The sequence below is a fragment of the Diadema antillarum genome, unplaced genomic scaffold (assembly GCF_040938485.1).
Source record: "Diadema antillarum isolate AM-2024a unplaced genomic scaffold, OU_Dant_1.0 seq00001251_RagTag, whole genome shotgun sequence".
NCBI classification, from domain to species: Eukaryota; Metazoa; Echinodermata; class Echinoidea; order Diadematoida; family Diadematidae; genus Diadema; species Diadema antillarum.
This window is the reverse complement of record NW_027272037.1, coordinates 793,637-811,165: the sequence shown is the minus strand read 5'-3', so window position 1 is coordinate 811,165 and position 17,529 is coordinate 793,637. Positions and strand designations below refer to the sequence as shown.

Below are 17,529 nucleotides of genomic sequence, written 5' to 3'. Positions count from 1 at the left end.
CCATTACTCATGAAATAGCGATGCGTAATCGTAATGAAATGATCGTCTGCATTAGACGCTCCATGATGAGTACGCTAAGGCGGTGCCTTATTCACGCAGACAAAAATATACAGGCAGGCAGGCAACAAGACATATGTGTTACGTATTACAACGCAACCATTATAGCCAGCCAGACTCGGCGTGTCCTTAGGTCACCCCAGATCGTTGTCCTGAAATGCATTACGCAACCACTCTGGTATGGCCAATAAATTGGCCCGTTATTCGCGGCTCCCAGTCTCTTGTGGCTTTTACACAGCCTGCGATTGGCCGCACGTCAAGCTCAAGGCCCTGCGCAGGCCTTGTATACAGTCTAGTTCACGTTCAGGTCATCGGATAGGAAAAGACTCGTTGTTCAGACACGGTGTCAAGGGCTAACTTGCATGCGGTTTGTTGGACGGTCTTCCCGATAAAGAGAGTCAAAACCTAGCTGAGTGTCGATCGCACCCGTTTGCTTGCCCTGAGGAGCTCAATGCACGGATAAATTCTTTTTCCAAGAGTTGTCTCTCGCTAAATGTGCATCTGAGAGAGATTTAGCAACCATCAACGTTGAACGCTCTCGCGGGGAGACTTTTTGTTCTGCGCGAGGTAAGGGATAATATTCGTATGCACGATACACACACAGCGTGTTATACGTGTGTACACACTCGAGTCATATTTTAACCCAGATTGTTACGTAAGGGTGTGTCGCCTTAAAACCTTCGTAAAATTGCAACTTTCAGGAGTTTGGACAAAATTCCCGCGCGAACTTCACTGCAAGTTCCTGAGCTTTAATTCTATTGGTGGTCAAGTGGTCAATGAAGGTTCTTAAGGGTTACGTAACATTGTGCAATAAGACGGTACCGTTAGCCAGCTCGCGCTCAGGCGGTGCCAGCAATGCCTTGGCGCATTGTGTGTGTGGCGCAAGGCGCAACACACAACGAGTAGCTGCAGCACAGAGCCGAGCGAATCGTTGAAATTACTCATTCACGATTCGTCCATTTTGTCGGGGACGGAGCGTCGCTCGTCGGCCCTTTGTCGAATGAAGTTCACAATTTTTTTTTTCTTTTATTTTGGCGGGGAAACACAAGGCGATGTGCAAATACATGCCCATTGCGACACAGAGAAGTAGGCGGTGTTTCAATGCTCAATTACACAATTCATTTCATAATTTCTTTGCCAATGAAGATGTGTTTATTGCGTAATACTACTAGTATTACTAATAGTGACAGTATTTAATTTGTTTGCGTATTATATGATATAATACCTCAAATTTCAAGCTGCCGTGATGAAGTGTGTTTGCAGGTGACCTTGATACTAGCTGTGATGGTATCTTATCGAAGAGAGATAACGCTTAAAAATGAAGTGTGATGGGGAATAAAACAGCAAAGGCAAAGCTGGACCTAATTAACATTTTAAAGTCAAGGAATATTCTACCACGTTATTTTCAGAGATCAAAATCTAAGAATGTTTTGCATCAACATAGTTTGTGAAATTGTTGTAAGTCGTCTGGCGAAAAGTTCTGATTATTGATGGTCACTGCGGTGTGTGAACGTTGATTTCACTTTTATGCGATTATTCTCTCGCTGTTGTGTGTCTGTTCTAACTTCTATCCTGTCCTGCAACGATATACCAGCGTAACATCTCCCCGTTATCTGTCTTTCGTCCTAAAAACTCTCCTCATTGATCGTACGTAATGTCTGCGTGTGCAGCTTGTAATGTGCAACATCCGACTTTCAATACTGGAGTATATTTGTGATATAGGGCTGTACGAATGATACTATCGTATCCAGGTTTCGCCGTCAAGATATTCCCAATGATCACTGTTCGTGGCTGTACTTCGGAATTTGAGATTTTTTTTAATGAATCGAGTTCAACTCAACACCCTGACGGAAGATAATTCTTGATGGCATTCTTATCATTGAAAATAAAATGAAATAAATCGTGATTTTGTCGGTCTTCATTATCTCTCTCTTCGAGCTCTCTTTATGTCTGCAAAATATGCCTCATTATACAGTGAAGAAACAGACATACCTTGTTATTCTGCCAACAAACGCGCAATTTCCCCTTTTTGATATTTTCAGGCAATATATATTTTCATCAATTTTGTATTGTCTTCCTTCTTAGAAACAAACATTTTTTAAAATAAAAAAACCCCAAAACAACTTTCAGTATACCATGCAGTAGAGTCCCAGCCAATTGGAATGTTGCCAATTGAACACTGGGAAATTTTGTTTCTCTCGTTATGACCAAGGTTGCGTAATTCATTCTATAGGTGTAGTCTTCACATGAAATAATACCAATTATTGAATTTAAGTATATAGGTGAGCAATAATAACACTGATCATGGAACTTTCATTGGTACGCCTGAATAGTATTCATCAACATCGAAACAGAATACTGTAATACAAACACAACAAACATAGCAATTTGTTAAAAAACAAATAAAACTTCATGTATAAGAAGATCATTCGGAAAGATATGAATTATATAGGTATATTCGGTTAAACGCATTGGTTCATATTTTGAGTAACTGGTCAGCTATGTGATATGTTTAGCCTCGTCTCAATTAGGAAAGTTCAATCTTTCCATAAGAGTTCAATGCCACTTTTTCTTTGGTACAAGTATGGTATAGACTACAATCAGACCAAAATAATGCTAGAAAGTTTCAGTGCAGAACAGGACATATTCAAGAAAGTGCTAGAATTGTATAATTTCCCACATTATCACCAGACTGTGATACTGGTCTTGACGACCAAACAATCGTGCGGCAGCTGAGAGGATATCGTGTCATTTGCTCAAAAGTCCCCTGTTTATATAAATCTGTATTATATTGTTCGTTAAGATCCCCCTTTTTGACATGGAAATATCTCCTTCGCATCAAATTGTTGAAGTGTTGTAGCCCCGCAATTGTGGCTTCTTGAAAAGGGTTAGGGGTCGGAGCTGCCAAATTATCAACCCAAAACATATATATATATATATATAATATATATATATATATATATATATATATATATATATGTGTGTGTGTTTATAATGTTTATATATATATATATATATATATATGTTTAAGTATATTATATATATATATATATATATATTTGTTTCTGCAAAATCGATTTTTGATGTAGTAGATAAAGTTAATGAACCAATATACCACTAAATGTAACAACGAGCCGAATCGAATGGTCATTATTATACAATGAAATCGGAATAGGGCCTATAGCTGCCTTTTGTGCGATGGTGGTTGTAAAAATTATTGCAAAATATTCAGGATTCACTTTTTTTTTGGTACAAGATCAAGAGTGTGTTTTACAATGAATATATTATGCCGATCCTAAAAGTTAAGATCGACTTTAGAGTACAGTATAGTATGAAATGAAATGAAATGAAATAGTATACCACTGCTCTTCCTCTTCAACTTTATCAGCCATGCAAAATTCACTTTAAATTTTTTTATTAAAGTTTGCTGAACGGTTGTTTTTTTTTTTTCGTCACTCATTAAATTCCTGGAGGTATTTAAATACCTCCAGGTCTCTAAGAAATTCTTAAGACCCTGTATTATACAGACTTTGCACAGGGCCTATGCTACGAGGTTTTCGTTGACAGAAAGAACAGCAAGACAGAAACACACACACACACACACACACATGCACACACACGCAGTTACAACTGTCAACATTTTGCGAACGCATCTCGAGCTCATGAACTAAAAACAATCCCCAAACAAACATGCAGACAGACAAACAAACGCGATTTTTGGCAGAAATAAGGAAAGATTGTTAATGACAAGCACGCAAAATCAGTGCACCATGAAGAGCACTAACAACATTTATTGATATTACTTTTTTAAGTCTTCCCCGCATCCACACAAACACGCACACACGCACACACACACAAAAAAAAACAACAACCACCCACTTTCACACACACCCACACACGCATACACATACGGGAGGGGTGGAAAGACACCTCGCTGTCCATACACTGATGTCAAGGTGCGTCATAAAAGTTAGCCACACATACAAAGGATCATGTTTCCAGCATTATAGTACTTTACCGCTTCTCTGATTGCGTCCTATAGTATATCACCATGTATCTATGTATGTTTTTAATTGTGTTTTGTAGCTAGTGGGTTTATACTTATTCATTTCTATCACATTCACACCATACAGAAAGCATGATAAGGGTTGATTAGGCCGGGGTATGTTTCTTGCAGTATTTGTAGCTGGGGCAGTTAATTGGCTCTGCGGCAAGCATGAAAATTATTGGCATAATGATTGTGGATATTGCTTGTTTAATATAGAACAATGTTACGACGTGGTCTTTTTTTATGTTTTCCATACAACCGACGATATAAAGCATTGTTCCCTGTTTGTTTATGATAATTTTCAATATCCGAGTGCTTTATCTTATGTTCAGTCCTAATCATCACTGACCATAATGGAAACAAGCAGACTGATGGAAAAAGTGTAAATTCTCAGATTATCATCTGTCACTTTTACAACATGTCTTACATTATACATTACGTCCGTCCATTACAAAATACGTAAGCGGGAAACAGAAGAGAAAATTTTTATGAAAGGTTGGACTCTGCAGCCTTAAATTCCGGGAGAGGAGAGGGGTGGAGTACCCCCTTCCCTCGTCGCCTTTAACATTGCTTAAAGATGGCCCTTCCCTTTTGCATTCCTTCACAAATAGCACAGAACATGATAAATTCTGCCAGAATGACAAGACTACTGTAAATCTATAACATTTCTGTGATATTTGAAGGTTTTCCTAGGGTTGTAATATGATACTTATACTTCGAACAACAGATATGCCTGTTAAAGCTGTCAGAAAAGAAGAATTCACTAGCTTCTCTTAACTTTGTTATCAATGGCAAGTAACAACACACCACTTACATGAACTACATGTACAACTAAGTGCATCACACAGGTCTGTACAACTAGACTAGTAGTTTAGATTTGTAATTTTTTCGTAGTACGAAAAAAATATTCAAATCTTAACGGTCAATTTAACTAAACAAATAAAGACCCTCTTGAGTTCAAAATTTACAGGAGGTTTCCAAATAGTGTTTTCTTCAATATCTAAGTGTTCTCACCAATTTTTCAAAAATTTGCATGCAATTGGGATTGGCTGTCTTTAAGCTAACGCAGGCCTCTGACAAACCTGTCGTAAAGGAAATGTAAGAAATATATGAATGAATGAATACATATATGAATAAATATATGAATAAATAAATATGACAAACAAATAATAAAACAATAAATGAATGAATAAGTAAATAAATATATTTATTGATTGATTGATCAATTGGTTGATTGATTGATAAAGCAGACATTCATAGGAAGGGCCTTTGTAAACTGCGCGCCAACAACTTCAGTATATTTCAGTATAGTACGAGATTTTAAAAGAGGTGAAAAATAACAGTAAGATTATAACGTGTATGCTTGGTATGATTAATGCCGAACCAAAAACAGAAACAAGCTATTGTGTGATTGTACAATTAGTGAAATCATGCGTGTACCCACTCGGTCGCGCTATAATCGTTAGATAAGCACAGAATAATTCGGGAGTTTAAAGTTAATTAATTTCAAAGTTTGCTACTTTTGCAAATACGTTCAGTAATTGTGATCACATTGACTTACAGAATAAAGTAAGATGTTTCGGTTTGTGTTTGAAACTTGAAAGTTAATCTTTTTCTGCTAGTCGATGTCATCGTTTGTGTTCATGATTGCTACACTGTGTAATTGATATCTTAGGCCTATTATTATGGCTGTCATTTACATGGCTTCCTTCCGCCCTGTTAGTGCTTATGCTCTATATACATTTCCTTCATTTCCTGACTGTCGATCTAATTTCTCATGTGGCGAATTACGCAATTTGGAGAATTTGACTCCATGCACGGCGGTCGGCACTATACACATCTTTTCCATTGTCATGTTTTCCTTTCGTGATATCCTGACAACCACGGCGACCACCTCAACAGTTTATCTATAACTGCGGATATGAAACCATATGTGTGAGTGTGTGTATGGGTGTGATTGTGTGTGTGCCCAAAATCGCTGTAATACATAATTATGATATCATACATGATGCCCCCCTGGTCATGCAATACAGTCGGTTATGAGCAGAATTCTTGGCCGTGCCTCTGCGCTCTGGCGAGCAAGCGTGAATCTTTCCCTCTGCCAAGGTGATGAGGCTGAGCTGAGGCCAACAGCTTGCCATTGAGGTCACGGCACTTAAAGCTCTCTCAAATCTACTCCGTTATCGTGCGGGAAAAGAAGACCAGGGCGCAAAGGTCTATAGTCCAGACTTATGACAGGTGTGAGGTCTTAATCATTCAGGGTTGAGCCTCTTCAGTCTAAGCGCTGTTCTTCCAGAAAGCCCTATACATGCATGCCGTGAATAAAACCCCAGTATTGCCATAGAGACCAATTAACACACCTTGGTCGAGAGGGAAGTCCTGGGTAAAAATTATTTTGTCCACCAGTGAAGGACGTCCCCTGCATGCATGACAGGAGTCGAACTCGGGTCTTCCGTGTCAAAAGTCAACCATAATACATTAGTACATGTCTCGGGATTCCTCCATCAACATCTTCAGTGAAAAAACAAAAGAATATTGCGTCATCAGTTCGAATCGAGAGCTGCATAAGTATAGTCAGCATAAGGACACGTTATCACCGGCGTGGGTATATTAGCGCGGATTTTAACCACAAGTTATTATTCACCGCGGATCGGTTGAATTTTATCATAGTCAGTGAATCGCCTTATTTATCTTGCTGTTATCGCGAAGGAGCATGTCGCTTACCATAGGAAATTATCATTAACTTTGTTTTAATACATTAGTCCGGTAGTACAAGTCAGTTTCATAAAACATCATTATCTTATTGATATCTGCTCAAAGAAAACAGAGCAACTGGATTACTGAAGTATCTAGGCCCACCCACTGCACATAGGCTCTACTGCGGTAGATGCTTTACGAACAAGGTGTAACAAGATGGCTCATACACTGTACATACTAGTAGTATAAATCTTACAGTATGCATGATAGAGATAAAATTTCAGACGCTTGAATCAGAAAATGAATCATTCGCATTTTTTTATTTCACATTTTGTAATTACACATTCCATCGACTTGATACTGACATGATAAAGGGTGGCAATCCCCCTGCTTTCTGAAAGCGGTTAGTCGAATGCTCTTTCATTATGCTAGAAAAGTTAAATTTTGTGGCATTCCCTTTATATTTTCTTTATATTGTTGTCCACACATGACGTCATATCCTCTATCTAGTAGTCTCCTAATCCAGCGGTTCCAGTCACCAAAACTTTAACAAATTCATAACTTTTACATCGATTGTCTCAAACTTTCACTGATATGTTCTATTAATGTTGCTGCTTTCACTCAATCCACATTTCACTCTGGGTTTTTGGTTTCCTATAGACCGTTATCACGGTTATAGAACAGCGAAGCAGATAATGGAAAATAGCAAATCCCCCGTCTCTATATAAAGTGGAGGTAAAGCCAAGTATGTCCGTCATAGAGATGTAACTACAAGCCTTTGTAATTTATTCAGATATGAAAACAAACTGATAATAGGTCTTTTATATTAATTACACATATGAAAACAGTTTTTAGACATATGAAAACAGTTTGCAACTGTGCAGACATTCATCAACTGGTAGACATGTTATGAACAAACCACATTATAATACGGCCTGTCTAAATCTGTTAGACATGAAAACAAACATATACGTGGAAACAAACACAATCGCTGCAAAAATGAGTCGAATCACAATTCATGATGGTTGCTGTGTTCCTCATTTTTCTGATAAATATCGAGGAATCTTATCTGAATAATGTCCCATGTAATCAATGAAATGTAGATTCCTTAGTCATTTGTAGAATTATTCGCTACTTGACATCTTCTAGTCACTTTATCGCGTCTCGGTTTTCCTTGTTTAAAGGGACAAAAAAGTGTTGAAGTGCGTAATTTCTAATTCTCGAGGAATGCAATACATACACTTCAGATTTGTTTCATTTTTTCAAAATTCATGAAATCACCTAGCACTATGGCATGCGAGAACATACTGATTATTGTTTAAGCTTTGAACGAACATTATTGACTAAAATGGTTATATACCTAAACATCAGACGTCAAACTCCAGCCGAATTTCGTTTGGTTTAGGAGAAGTTGTTCTTACCTGACAAGATTCTAATACGCGAAAGAGATATTGTTACCTATAGTCCTCTTCTCTCATAAAGAATGGCTCAAGTTATCTTTAGAAACTTAGTACCTATGCATGTATTGATGATTCTCTTTGGAAGTTTTGGGTCATGGGGTCAAGGGTCAAAGGTGATGTTATAATGCTAAAAGATTACACAATTTGGTGCTAAAAGCACACTATTTTCTCCATGTCTTGGAAATGACAATGTATCCATTATGCACTTTATCAAACTTGGCCTATATACATGCATTACCGCACAATAATTTTGCAGGGTAAGATTTGGGCCTGGGCTCAAAGGTCCATCAGGTTAAAGTGCTAACATGTCATTTTCCATGTTTTGGAAGTGGCGATGACGATGGCGATGACGACCTTGACTTGAAAAAAATAATCAATCATAACTTTCAAATAGATTGTCTTATTTTCCTTCAACTTCACTGAAAATCTTTTAATTCATTCTATTCTATTATATTCTATTATTGCAAATCACGCTATGTTTGTGCAGTTTTGTGTGTGTGTGTGTGTGTGTCTATGCTGTCATTTTTTTAATCAAGCAGCTTATTCAGTGTAGTGTGTAATGAAGGTTATGTAGGCGTGAATAATACGGAATGTTCTTGATGAAAAAAATAAAGACACCCCCAAATCCCCACACTAGCTCCAAGAGAGAGAGAGAAATGTTGATTACTTTGCAGTGGATCGCGAGTTTCCATGATGAATGTGCGCACTTACTGTGTGGGAGCATGACGTGTCATTGGGTGAACATAGTTTCGCCTCAGCTCTCCTCCCCCCGTACGTTTACTGCCGCCCATGCACAAGTGAACGATCACTAGAAAAACGCAGGTGGTAGCAACGCTGTGAAAGGGATTGAAAGAGCGCCATCTGTTGGCGTCGAGACCGTTTCATGACAGCTGTCGAAAATTTGACAACAGTACCGGCCAATGATTTGCTGTACTGGTGATCCTGGGTTATTTTCCGATTAAATCAGATAAATCGAATTGTCAAACAAACAAACAACAAAGATATTCAAGAACGAAACAGGCGAACGTTACATTGCTAAAGCCATGCTTCCATACCAAACAGCAGTTGTTAAATTTTGTCCATGCATTGATAACGTGAAGTGGAATATTATGCGCTCTTTTCTAATGATGAGCACACACACGTGATAAATGTAAAGCTTGATCGAAATCACAACATGCAATTTACATGCAACTCATCAAAAAGAAAATATGAAATGGATCGGGGAAGGGAGTAATAACGGAGTAAGACTTTCCGCGGGTTAGATTTTCTTGCGACTCTTCGATGGAAGTTAATGCGAGTCTTAGGCTAACGTTATAAACACCATTGCCGTTGGAAAGAGACAAATGAAAGTTCACACACCGCAGACGTTGAATGCCGTCGTTGGCTCGCGCTATTCCTGTCGTGACTATTTCAGTCATGAACATCACTATCTAGAGAGCGGTATTTTATCATTATCACCTCTTAACAGACATGAGGGTATGAAATGTCAGATGCGAATTTTTGCGCGTAACGCTTTTTGGATCCAGATTTTGATTAACCCTTTGACAACAATGAAGGTGTCATATTTGTTATAGTCTGTAATGTTTATGTACATTGTGATATAGATTGTATGTCAATTCTATCTTATCAAGGCTCAATGGGAGTAATTACTTTGTTGACTTTGTTAGCTCACCTGAGTCGGAGGCTCAACTACGTGAGCTATTGCGATTACTCATCGTCCGGTGTCCGTCCGTCGTCAGTCGTGCGTCAACTTTGTACATTTTCATCTTCTTCTTGAAAACTCCATGACGGATTTTCACGAAACTTTGCAGCTAGCACCCTTAGGGGGATAGGATCTCAGTTGTTCAAATAGGCACCATGCCCCCCCCCCCCCCCACGCGGGGGTGGGGGAGATGGGGGCATGGTGGAATCAAGGAATCTTTGATAATCTTCTCTAGAACCAGAAGTTAGTGATAGAGCTAAGTTATGAGTGAGTACATTAATGACTATAGTGTAAAGTTTGTTCATGGTGGATCCAGGCATGCCTCCCCCCCCCCCCTCCCCCCACCTTTGGCACCAGGGGAGGGGGTCGGAGGGACCAAATGAGGACCTTTATATTCATCTTCTTGAAAACCCCACGATGGATTTTCCCCGAACTTGGTAGTTGGCATCCCTAGGGAGATAGGATCTAAATTTGTTCAAATGGGCACTGTATTTTTTACATTGAAGTTTTTTTTTTTTTTTTAAACTGCAGGGTCAAATTTTCTAAATCTCAAATAAAAGTCTGCAAGAATGCGTGGAAGGTGAATTTGCGATGCTCAGATGAGCGCGAGACCCCCCCCCCCCCGATCTCTTGTTAACTTTTCAACTCCGTTGACATAGATGAGCAAAAGATTGTTGAAGTAAATAAATGAAATAGATCAATAAATTAGGAACTGTAGTAATCCCGTTTAGATATTAAGGTCTCATACTTTCAGCGTTTGCTTCAAAAGTATATTACGCGCATTCAATTCATCTACATGTGAATGTAAAAATGAAATTGTAACTAATAATACTAATAATAATGCTAAAATTCTATAACTTCTGAACATATTTTTGCCGATTCTACCGAGACCTAAAAAGTATGTGTGTTTGTTTGTTTTTTTTTTCTGTGTAAGAGTGAATATAAACAAGGATTATGATGACCGTAATGAAATGTGCAATCCAGAAACCTCTACTTCACAATGATATAAACAAAAAGCCACAAAAAGCCTTGAATGGATAAAATGAAACTAAACGTGTTTTTATATTAGTCGGTTTCAATGAACGGGTTTTTAATGGAGAAAGTTTCTTTCCCAATTAATGTACTTATTTCAGTGTCACAATCCAATGACGTGGAAAAAGCTAATGTAGCAAAAATCGACCCCCCCCCCCCAAAAAAAAAGCCAACAAAAATTATGATACGCAAAGAGAGCTGAAGCACACATCACCTCAAACACGCACACACACATGAGCACACCATGCACCTTACTTGTTTATGTAATGAACGAACTCTTGAGCGAAGTAACGATCTACATCAATCTATTCCTACCACTCTGATAACTACGCCCCCCTCAAATTTCACAAGCATGAAAAAACAACAATAAACGAGAACAGCCCCTGTGAACTGCCCTTGAAACTAACTCGAGATGTTTTGCTGATCCATTTCTACACAGGGCCGCACCGAGGACATCCTCCGAAACTTCTCACAGAGCACTTTATCAGTCAGCCGTGTGCAGCGTTCGTCCTTTTTCTCTTCCGGAGGAAGTAGCCGGTGACACACGATGCCGTCCAGGAGGAAGAGTGCACACACGACGAAAATCGAACGCGTGCCCCGCTATGAGGCATACCATGGCGAGGAGGACATCGACGGCGATGGCACGCTGGACTTGAGCATGAAGCGCATCAAAGTCGAGCCCCTCGACCTGGAGCAAGGGGGCAACAAAGTGGGCGGTGGTTCACGCAGCACCACGGTCACCGACAGCGACCCCGTACCGCAGGAGGAGATCGAGGAGATGGCGGTGGTTGGGGAAACCAGCGGCAGCAGCAATGAGGCGGGTGCATCAGTCGAAGAAGAGGAAGGTAGTAGCGCGACCTCAAGCGGTGAAACTTCGCGCAGCAACCCCGAGGCAAAATCTGCAGCAGACGACGCACCGCGGGCCTCTGATGATGCGAGCGACGGCAGTGATCACGTGACTTCACAGGTCGACGCACTTGGTTCTATCGTTTGCGCAACGCCAGATCAACAGTTCGTCATTGACGCGAATGGGAAAGCACTGAGTACGGGCAGCGGGCTGTCGCTCTTTCGGCAATCTTCCAAAGGGAAATCCATGCGACCATTCAAACTGTATACGTCCAGTCGCGACTTGCTGTCCGGTTTGGCCCAGCAAAGTGGGACTCCCAGCCTTGCTGCCTACTCTGTTCCCATAGCTCTTGCCCAGGTGGCAGGCGCTCCTGGAACCGTACCTCTTGCCTTCGCCTCACCCACAGTGACTGGAGTACCTATGATACCAATCACCGCTCAGTCATCCACCACCGCCGCCAGCTCGACGGCTGCTGCGATGGGCGCTGGCACCGCCACCACCAGCACGGCATCTACCTCCTCAGCGACCACAAACGCGAAATCTACCTCATCAACCACTGAAGTCCACCTGATGACGCTCGCCACGGAGGCTGACAAGATCCTGCGTGAGCGGCATGCGTCGGGCGAGTCCGATGCCTTCTCGGCAGACAGCAACTCCGGCGACAATTTGAGCAATGGTGAGAGTGTGGAGCAAGCCTTGGTCGCCGGCGAGGAAGGCACGGTTCTGAAAATTCCTTCCCTTGTGGGCAAATCGAGTAACGGGAAGGGCGAAGACTCTCTCACTCTGATCCAGAAGCGGGCCGTAGCCGCCGCAGTGGCCGCCGCCAACCCGCAGAAGAGTAAGAAGCGCCGACAAGCATTGCCCGAGGACTTGAAAGACAACGCGTATTGGGAACGGCGGCGGAAAAACAATGAAGCTGCAAAGAGATCGCGAGATGCGCGCCGTGCCAAGGAGGACCAGATTGCCATCAGGGCCGCCCTGCTTGAGCAGGAGAACATTCGGCTGAAAATCGAAGTCACCGCGCTCAAGGAAGAGACAGCGAGGCTCCGAGCGAAGCTCTACGGTAACAACAATTGCTGAGGAATCTCTTGTGTACAATTTTTTGCGTTCATCATCGTTGCATCTCGTAGACACGCTTGAAATTCTGGTAGTTGCTGCAAACTGCTTTTTACGCGAATGTCATCCTAAATGTGTATACCCGAATAGCTGCGCGCCAGAAGCACGAATGTGACTCGTTCCTGTCATGGACTTTCCTACCATGCCTAGCACTTGAGCGAGCGAACGTTTTTGACATGAAAATTGTATTGTATGTAAAAGACTGCAATGTATGCTGCATATTTTATCTTCTCTTTTTTTTTGTATTTATAATGAGCTGAAGTGGCTGGTGTCTCTCCGTAGTTTGATATTACACTGTATAAGTTTTGAAGTAGTTGTCTCAAGTTGCAAACTTGGAATGTATCGCTTTAGTTGCTGTTGTGATGTGAAAATCGCATTTTCTGTAAATGTAAAACGTGGATACCTCCAATAATGTACTTTGCGTATCGGACCAGCGCGTTTACAGAAACTTTATGTCGTCAATGAATGCATGTAAATACTGTAACTCCGCTTTGCTCATTGCCTTAAAATATTGCTTTTTGAATAATGTTTGCTCAATAATGTGGGAAGAAGCTTTGTAAAATTATGGCGCATATGCTGATCTAGCATCAACATTACTGCGTGTCTCTTGAATATGATTTATTTTTGTCTGAACATTATCTTTTTTAATCCCATATGATCACATGTATGTATCGTAAATAGCGTGTGTTCAGTAAGTGTGAGACACACCTATCGCATTTGCCGATACCAGCTTTTTAGACTATCGACACATGCCTACCAGATGTTATCAACTGCTTCCAGAAAGAGTGTGGTGTACTCAGTTGACATCTTCAGTTCGGATCGGATGTATTTTTTTATTCATGTTCGGTTTAGCACTCCCGAACCTGACCCGGATGTTGTTACATGCGCCTACTATCCAATGACATCTCCCTTTTAGGGCTATAACTGTCTATGAGGTGACATAGAAACGGTTATTTCGATTGTACAACAGTCTAAGGAGATAAACATTTAGAGGTGACTAGTATTCTTAGATGGTCTACATTACAATATGACAGGCCCTGCTCAGACTGTCGCGATTCGATAAATCTAATATCAGATCTCAACGAATTGCCTAAATGTACGTTAAATCCTATGTATAAATGTTCATCAGGGGCGTTGTACTAGTATGTGGCAACAAAAGCCTACTTGTACTTGCCGCCCCAACACATTCACATCCAGATTATACGAGCCCCGTGTTGTGAATTCACATCACTTTACTGACATTTTTTTTGTAGCGTTCGGTCATTTCAAGTGTCATCGTGATGTAAATAGGGGATTAGTCCTTACGATGCCGTTTTTATGGACATTCGACCGGAATGACAGTGCCGAAATTTTCATACAAGCGTTGTAAGTGCACATTTGGTTGGAAGCAAAAAAAAAAAAAAAAACAACAACCCAAAAGCAAACAAGCAAACAAGCTAACAAACAAACAAACAAACAAACAAACAAACAAACAAAAACGCTTTAGAAAATGCATTCACATCGTTTAAACAGCCACCGAGCTAAAGTTCTCACGGACGTTTTCTCTTTGTTTGTTTGTTTGTTTGTTTGTTTGTTTGTTTGTTTGTTTGTTTGTTTGTTTGTTTCCAAATCTACAGTTGATTTGTCTGCCCGAGCAAACCATTCTCGGGCAGTTTGTGGGGATGTCGAGAGGTTGATTACGTAAGATTTGAAGCATTCGGCATGGAGCTAACAACGTGAAGGTCTGCTTAATGGAATGTAAAATATTATTTCAAAATAGACGTATTTTCTCATTTCTCTCTCATATGAAATCTTGCCAGAGTGGGTCATAATGGGATGATTGTACATAGTGTTTCCTTTTGCTATCTCTGTCATGTCCCATAGTCTGTAAGCTAATCATGATGGGAAATTGGCCTTATTTTGATATGCCTGTATCTGCTTATGAAAGTTCATGACTCGTTTATCATTCTATGAGAAATTATGCTCACTTGTGTTTGTTTACTTTATTTTCATGTTGCTCTACAATGCACATGATGACACTTTACCGTAGAATGTCGCCTTCCTCAGCTTTATCGCTTTTGTTTCGTGTTACGTAACAATTTCCTGAGAAATAGGACGTAAGGATAAAAACGCCTTTGCCCACATGCCTATAGAATGGAGGGGGATAAAGAACGGGTTAGGGGAATGGGGAAGGGGTGCGTAGGAGCTAATCCTCTAACGATAATAATTGTCCTATTCGCAAAGTTGATGTTTCTATCGTGTAAAGAAATGCGAACAGGGGAGTAGCGATTGCAGCGTCTGTGACACCACAATCCTACAGAGTTCTACCAATGCAATGTAATTTGATATTTGATACTGCGCCAGACTGGGGGTTTCCCCCGTATCAGGTTTGCCAACAGCATCTCTTTGTGCGCCATATCAATATACAGTGGTGAGATCACTGTCAGTCCGATGATAATAATGACATGAACATGTAAATCTTGATCCTTTTGTCTTCTCTCGTCATGATTTCCTGTGGTCCCACTTAAATGTTAAAGTGACTCCACGTAGCTAGAAGATGCATTCTCAGTGACAATAGATACGATGATGGGAGATGACGTGGTGTGAACGGAGTGTGTCGGATGTGTGTAGCTGTGGTGTAGCGTGTCATCACATGGTTTCTGTATACTACAATCATGTTAAACCCCAAGAAATAGTTTAGGGTATTGGGAAGACCTTTCACTGCAGCGTATAAAAGTTTTGGAACGTGTTGCAGCATCTCACCTTGAGACAAATAATAATCGCTGGAGACAAAAGTCTGATTGCCGGGACCTCGCCATTTATTATTTTGTATGTGTGACGATAATTACGTCGTCTTACATAAGGTTCCCCTACCACAACACTGTTGCGCAATATTACGCAAGTCGCTGCTATCCCTCCATTCATGCTGTAGGTCGCACTCGTGTGCCCTGTTCTCTCGGCGAAGACCATTTGGCGAAAAAGTAAAAAACTATTACGTAATCAGGGCTGGGTATTTTATGTCGGCGGAGCGTGACACGGATAAAGCGGGCTTGGAGCCGGAGACCATTTTTGGTGAGGCAAATCAAGGTCACTGCCTTCAGACAAGCAGTTTGTCCACGTCCTTTATGTAACATTATATAACCCAATGAGGTGCACATAAACTAGAAGGATCGAGGAGAACATGAACATTTAGTTCAGCATTGAGAATGAACACACACACACACACACACACACACACACACACGCAAGCGCACACATAAACACAAACACGCCATACGATAAATTATTTCATTCGTTTTTGTGAAAGCTCATAATTGTTATGATACAACTCTTTTCCAATGCATTCAATTTCAATGGAAAATGCTGCTAAATTCTTCCGAGTATTCAGTAACAAGTTAGTCTTTCCACCGGTCCATACTTCACTCGTCTAATCCAGTTATTGCACGTGCGTGCATTAGTTGCTTTGTCAGGCCAAATCTTGTAGCAAACTTTCAGGTTCTCAAGAACAGCATTTTATCTATAGAAGGTATGAAGGTAAGTCGAATATGTTTCTAACTCTTTTTAGTGCGTCCTTCCAACAGACAAAGAACCAACAGCTCTCCTTGAAACCTCGCGAGAGCCTATAGGAGATTTTGAAGTTGTTTGAAGCAAAAGAGGGTAGGAAGTGGACTTATCACTTCAAGGTCATACTGGACCACTTAGGTAGAGTCAGTCTTAAAAAGAAAGAGTAATATTTAGAAAGCAAAACAGAGAAATAATTTAATCGAAATAGGATGAAAATAAGGAAGCTTTTTGATTTGTGAAGTTTTGATAATTTTTGCAAAACAGATCTCGAACAATGTTAATATTATTGATATGCAAATGAGTAAGCTGCTGGTATCACACAAATTTTCCTTTAATCATGTACAAAAATGATGACGAAAATTGATTTTCTGCTAAAAAAAGTTTTAAACATAAGATAACAGATAACATTTTTCCTAGTCATCATGACTTTAAATAATGAGCAGTCAGATGTAGGATATGAGACTATAAGGGTATGAATTGCGTTTTAACCCCCTCCCCCCCCCAAAAAAAAAATATATATATAATGATAAGGATGGAAATGTCAAGATTTTTGTGTAGAGAGTGGATTAGATTCTCTTCAACATTCCCCAAACACATACATACACACGTTGATAATACACACATACATTCTCGTACCCCCCTCTCTCTCTCTCTCATATATATATATACATATACATATGTACATGTATATATATTTCACATGTATGATATGTTAAGGTTCATTCAATTATATGTTACGTGTGCATGTGTTTGTAATTGCGCGCGTGCTTCATATGACAGAAGAAAAAAAATAAGAGGCAAACACTCGGCTTAAAGGAATGGTACAGTTTCGGTTGAGATGGGGCTTCAGGTTTCCAACGTTTTTTGTTTTTTTTTGTTTTTTTTTTTTGAAGACGGTTTCTTTTAGGTAATGACAAATCTCTTTTGAAATATGAAAGAACATATAATTTTAAGAGACATTCAAATTTTATTTGGCAAAAATTGTTTTTGAAATGGCTGAAATATACAAAACAAAGAGATCCTAACA

At 40.1% G+C, this 17,529-nt stretch overlaps 1 protein-coding gene across 1 annotated transcript; it reads left to right on the top strand.

Annotated features, from left to right (window-relative positions):
• Positions 1-370: 370 nt before the first annotated feature.
• Positions 371-14,395, top strand: LOC139745306 (uncharacterized). Its single transcript, XM_071655703.1, has 2 exons — positions 371-624; positions 11,436-14,395. The coding sequence occupies exon 2, from the start codon at positions 11,544-11,546 to the stop codon at positions 12,921-12,923; it is 1,380 nt and encodes a 459-aa protein (XP_071511804.1). The 5' UTR covers positions 371-624; positions 11,436-11,543; the 3' UTR covers positions 12,924-14,395.
• The last annotated feature ends 3,134 nt before the right edge of the window (positions 14,396-17,529 follow it).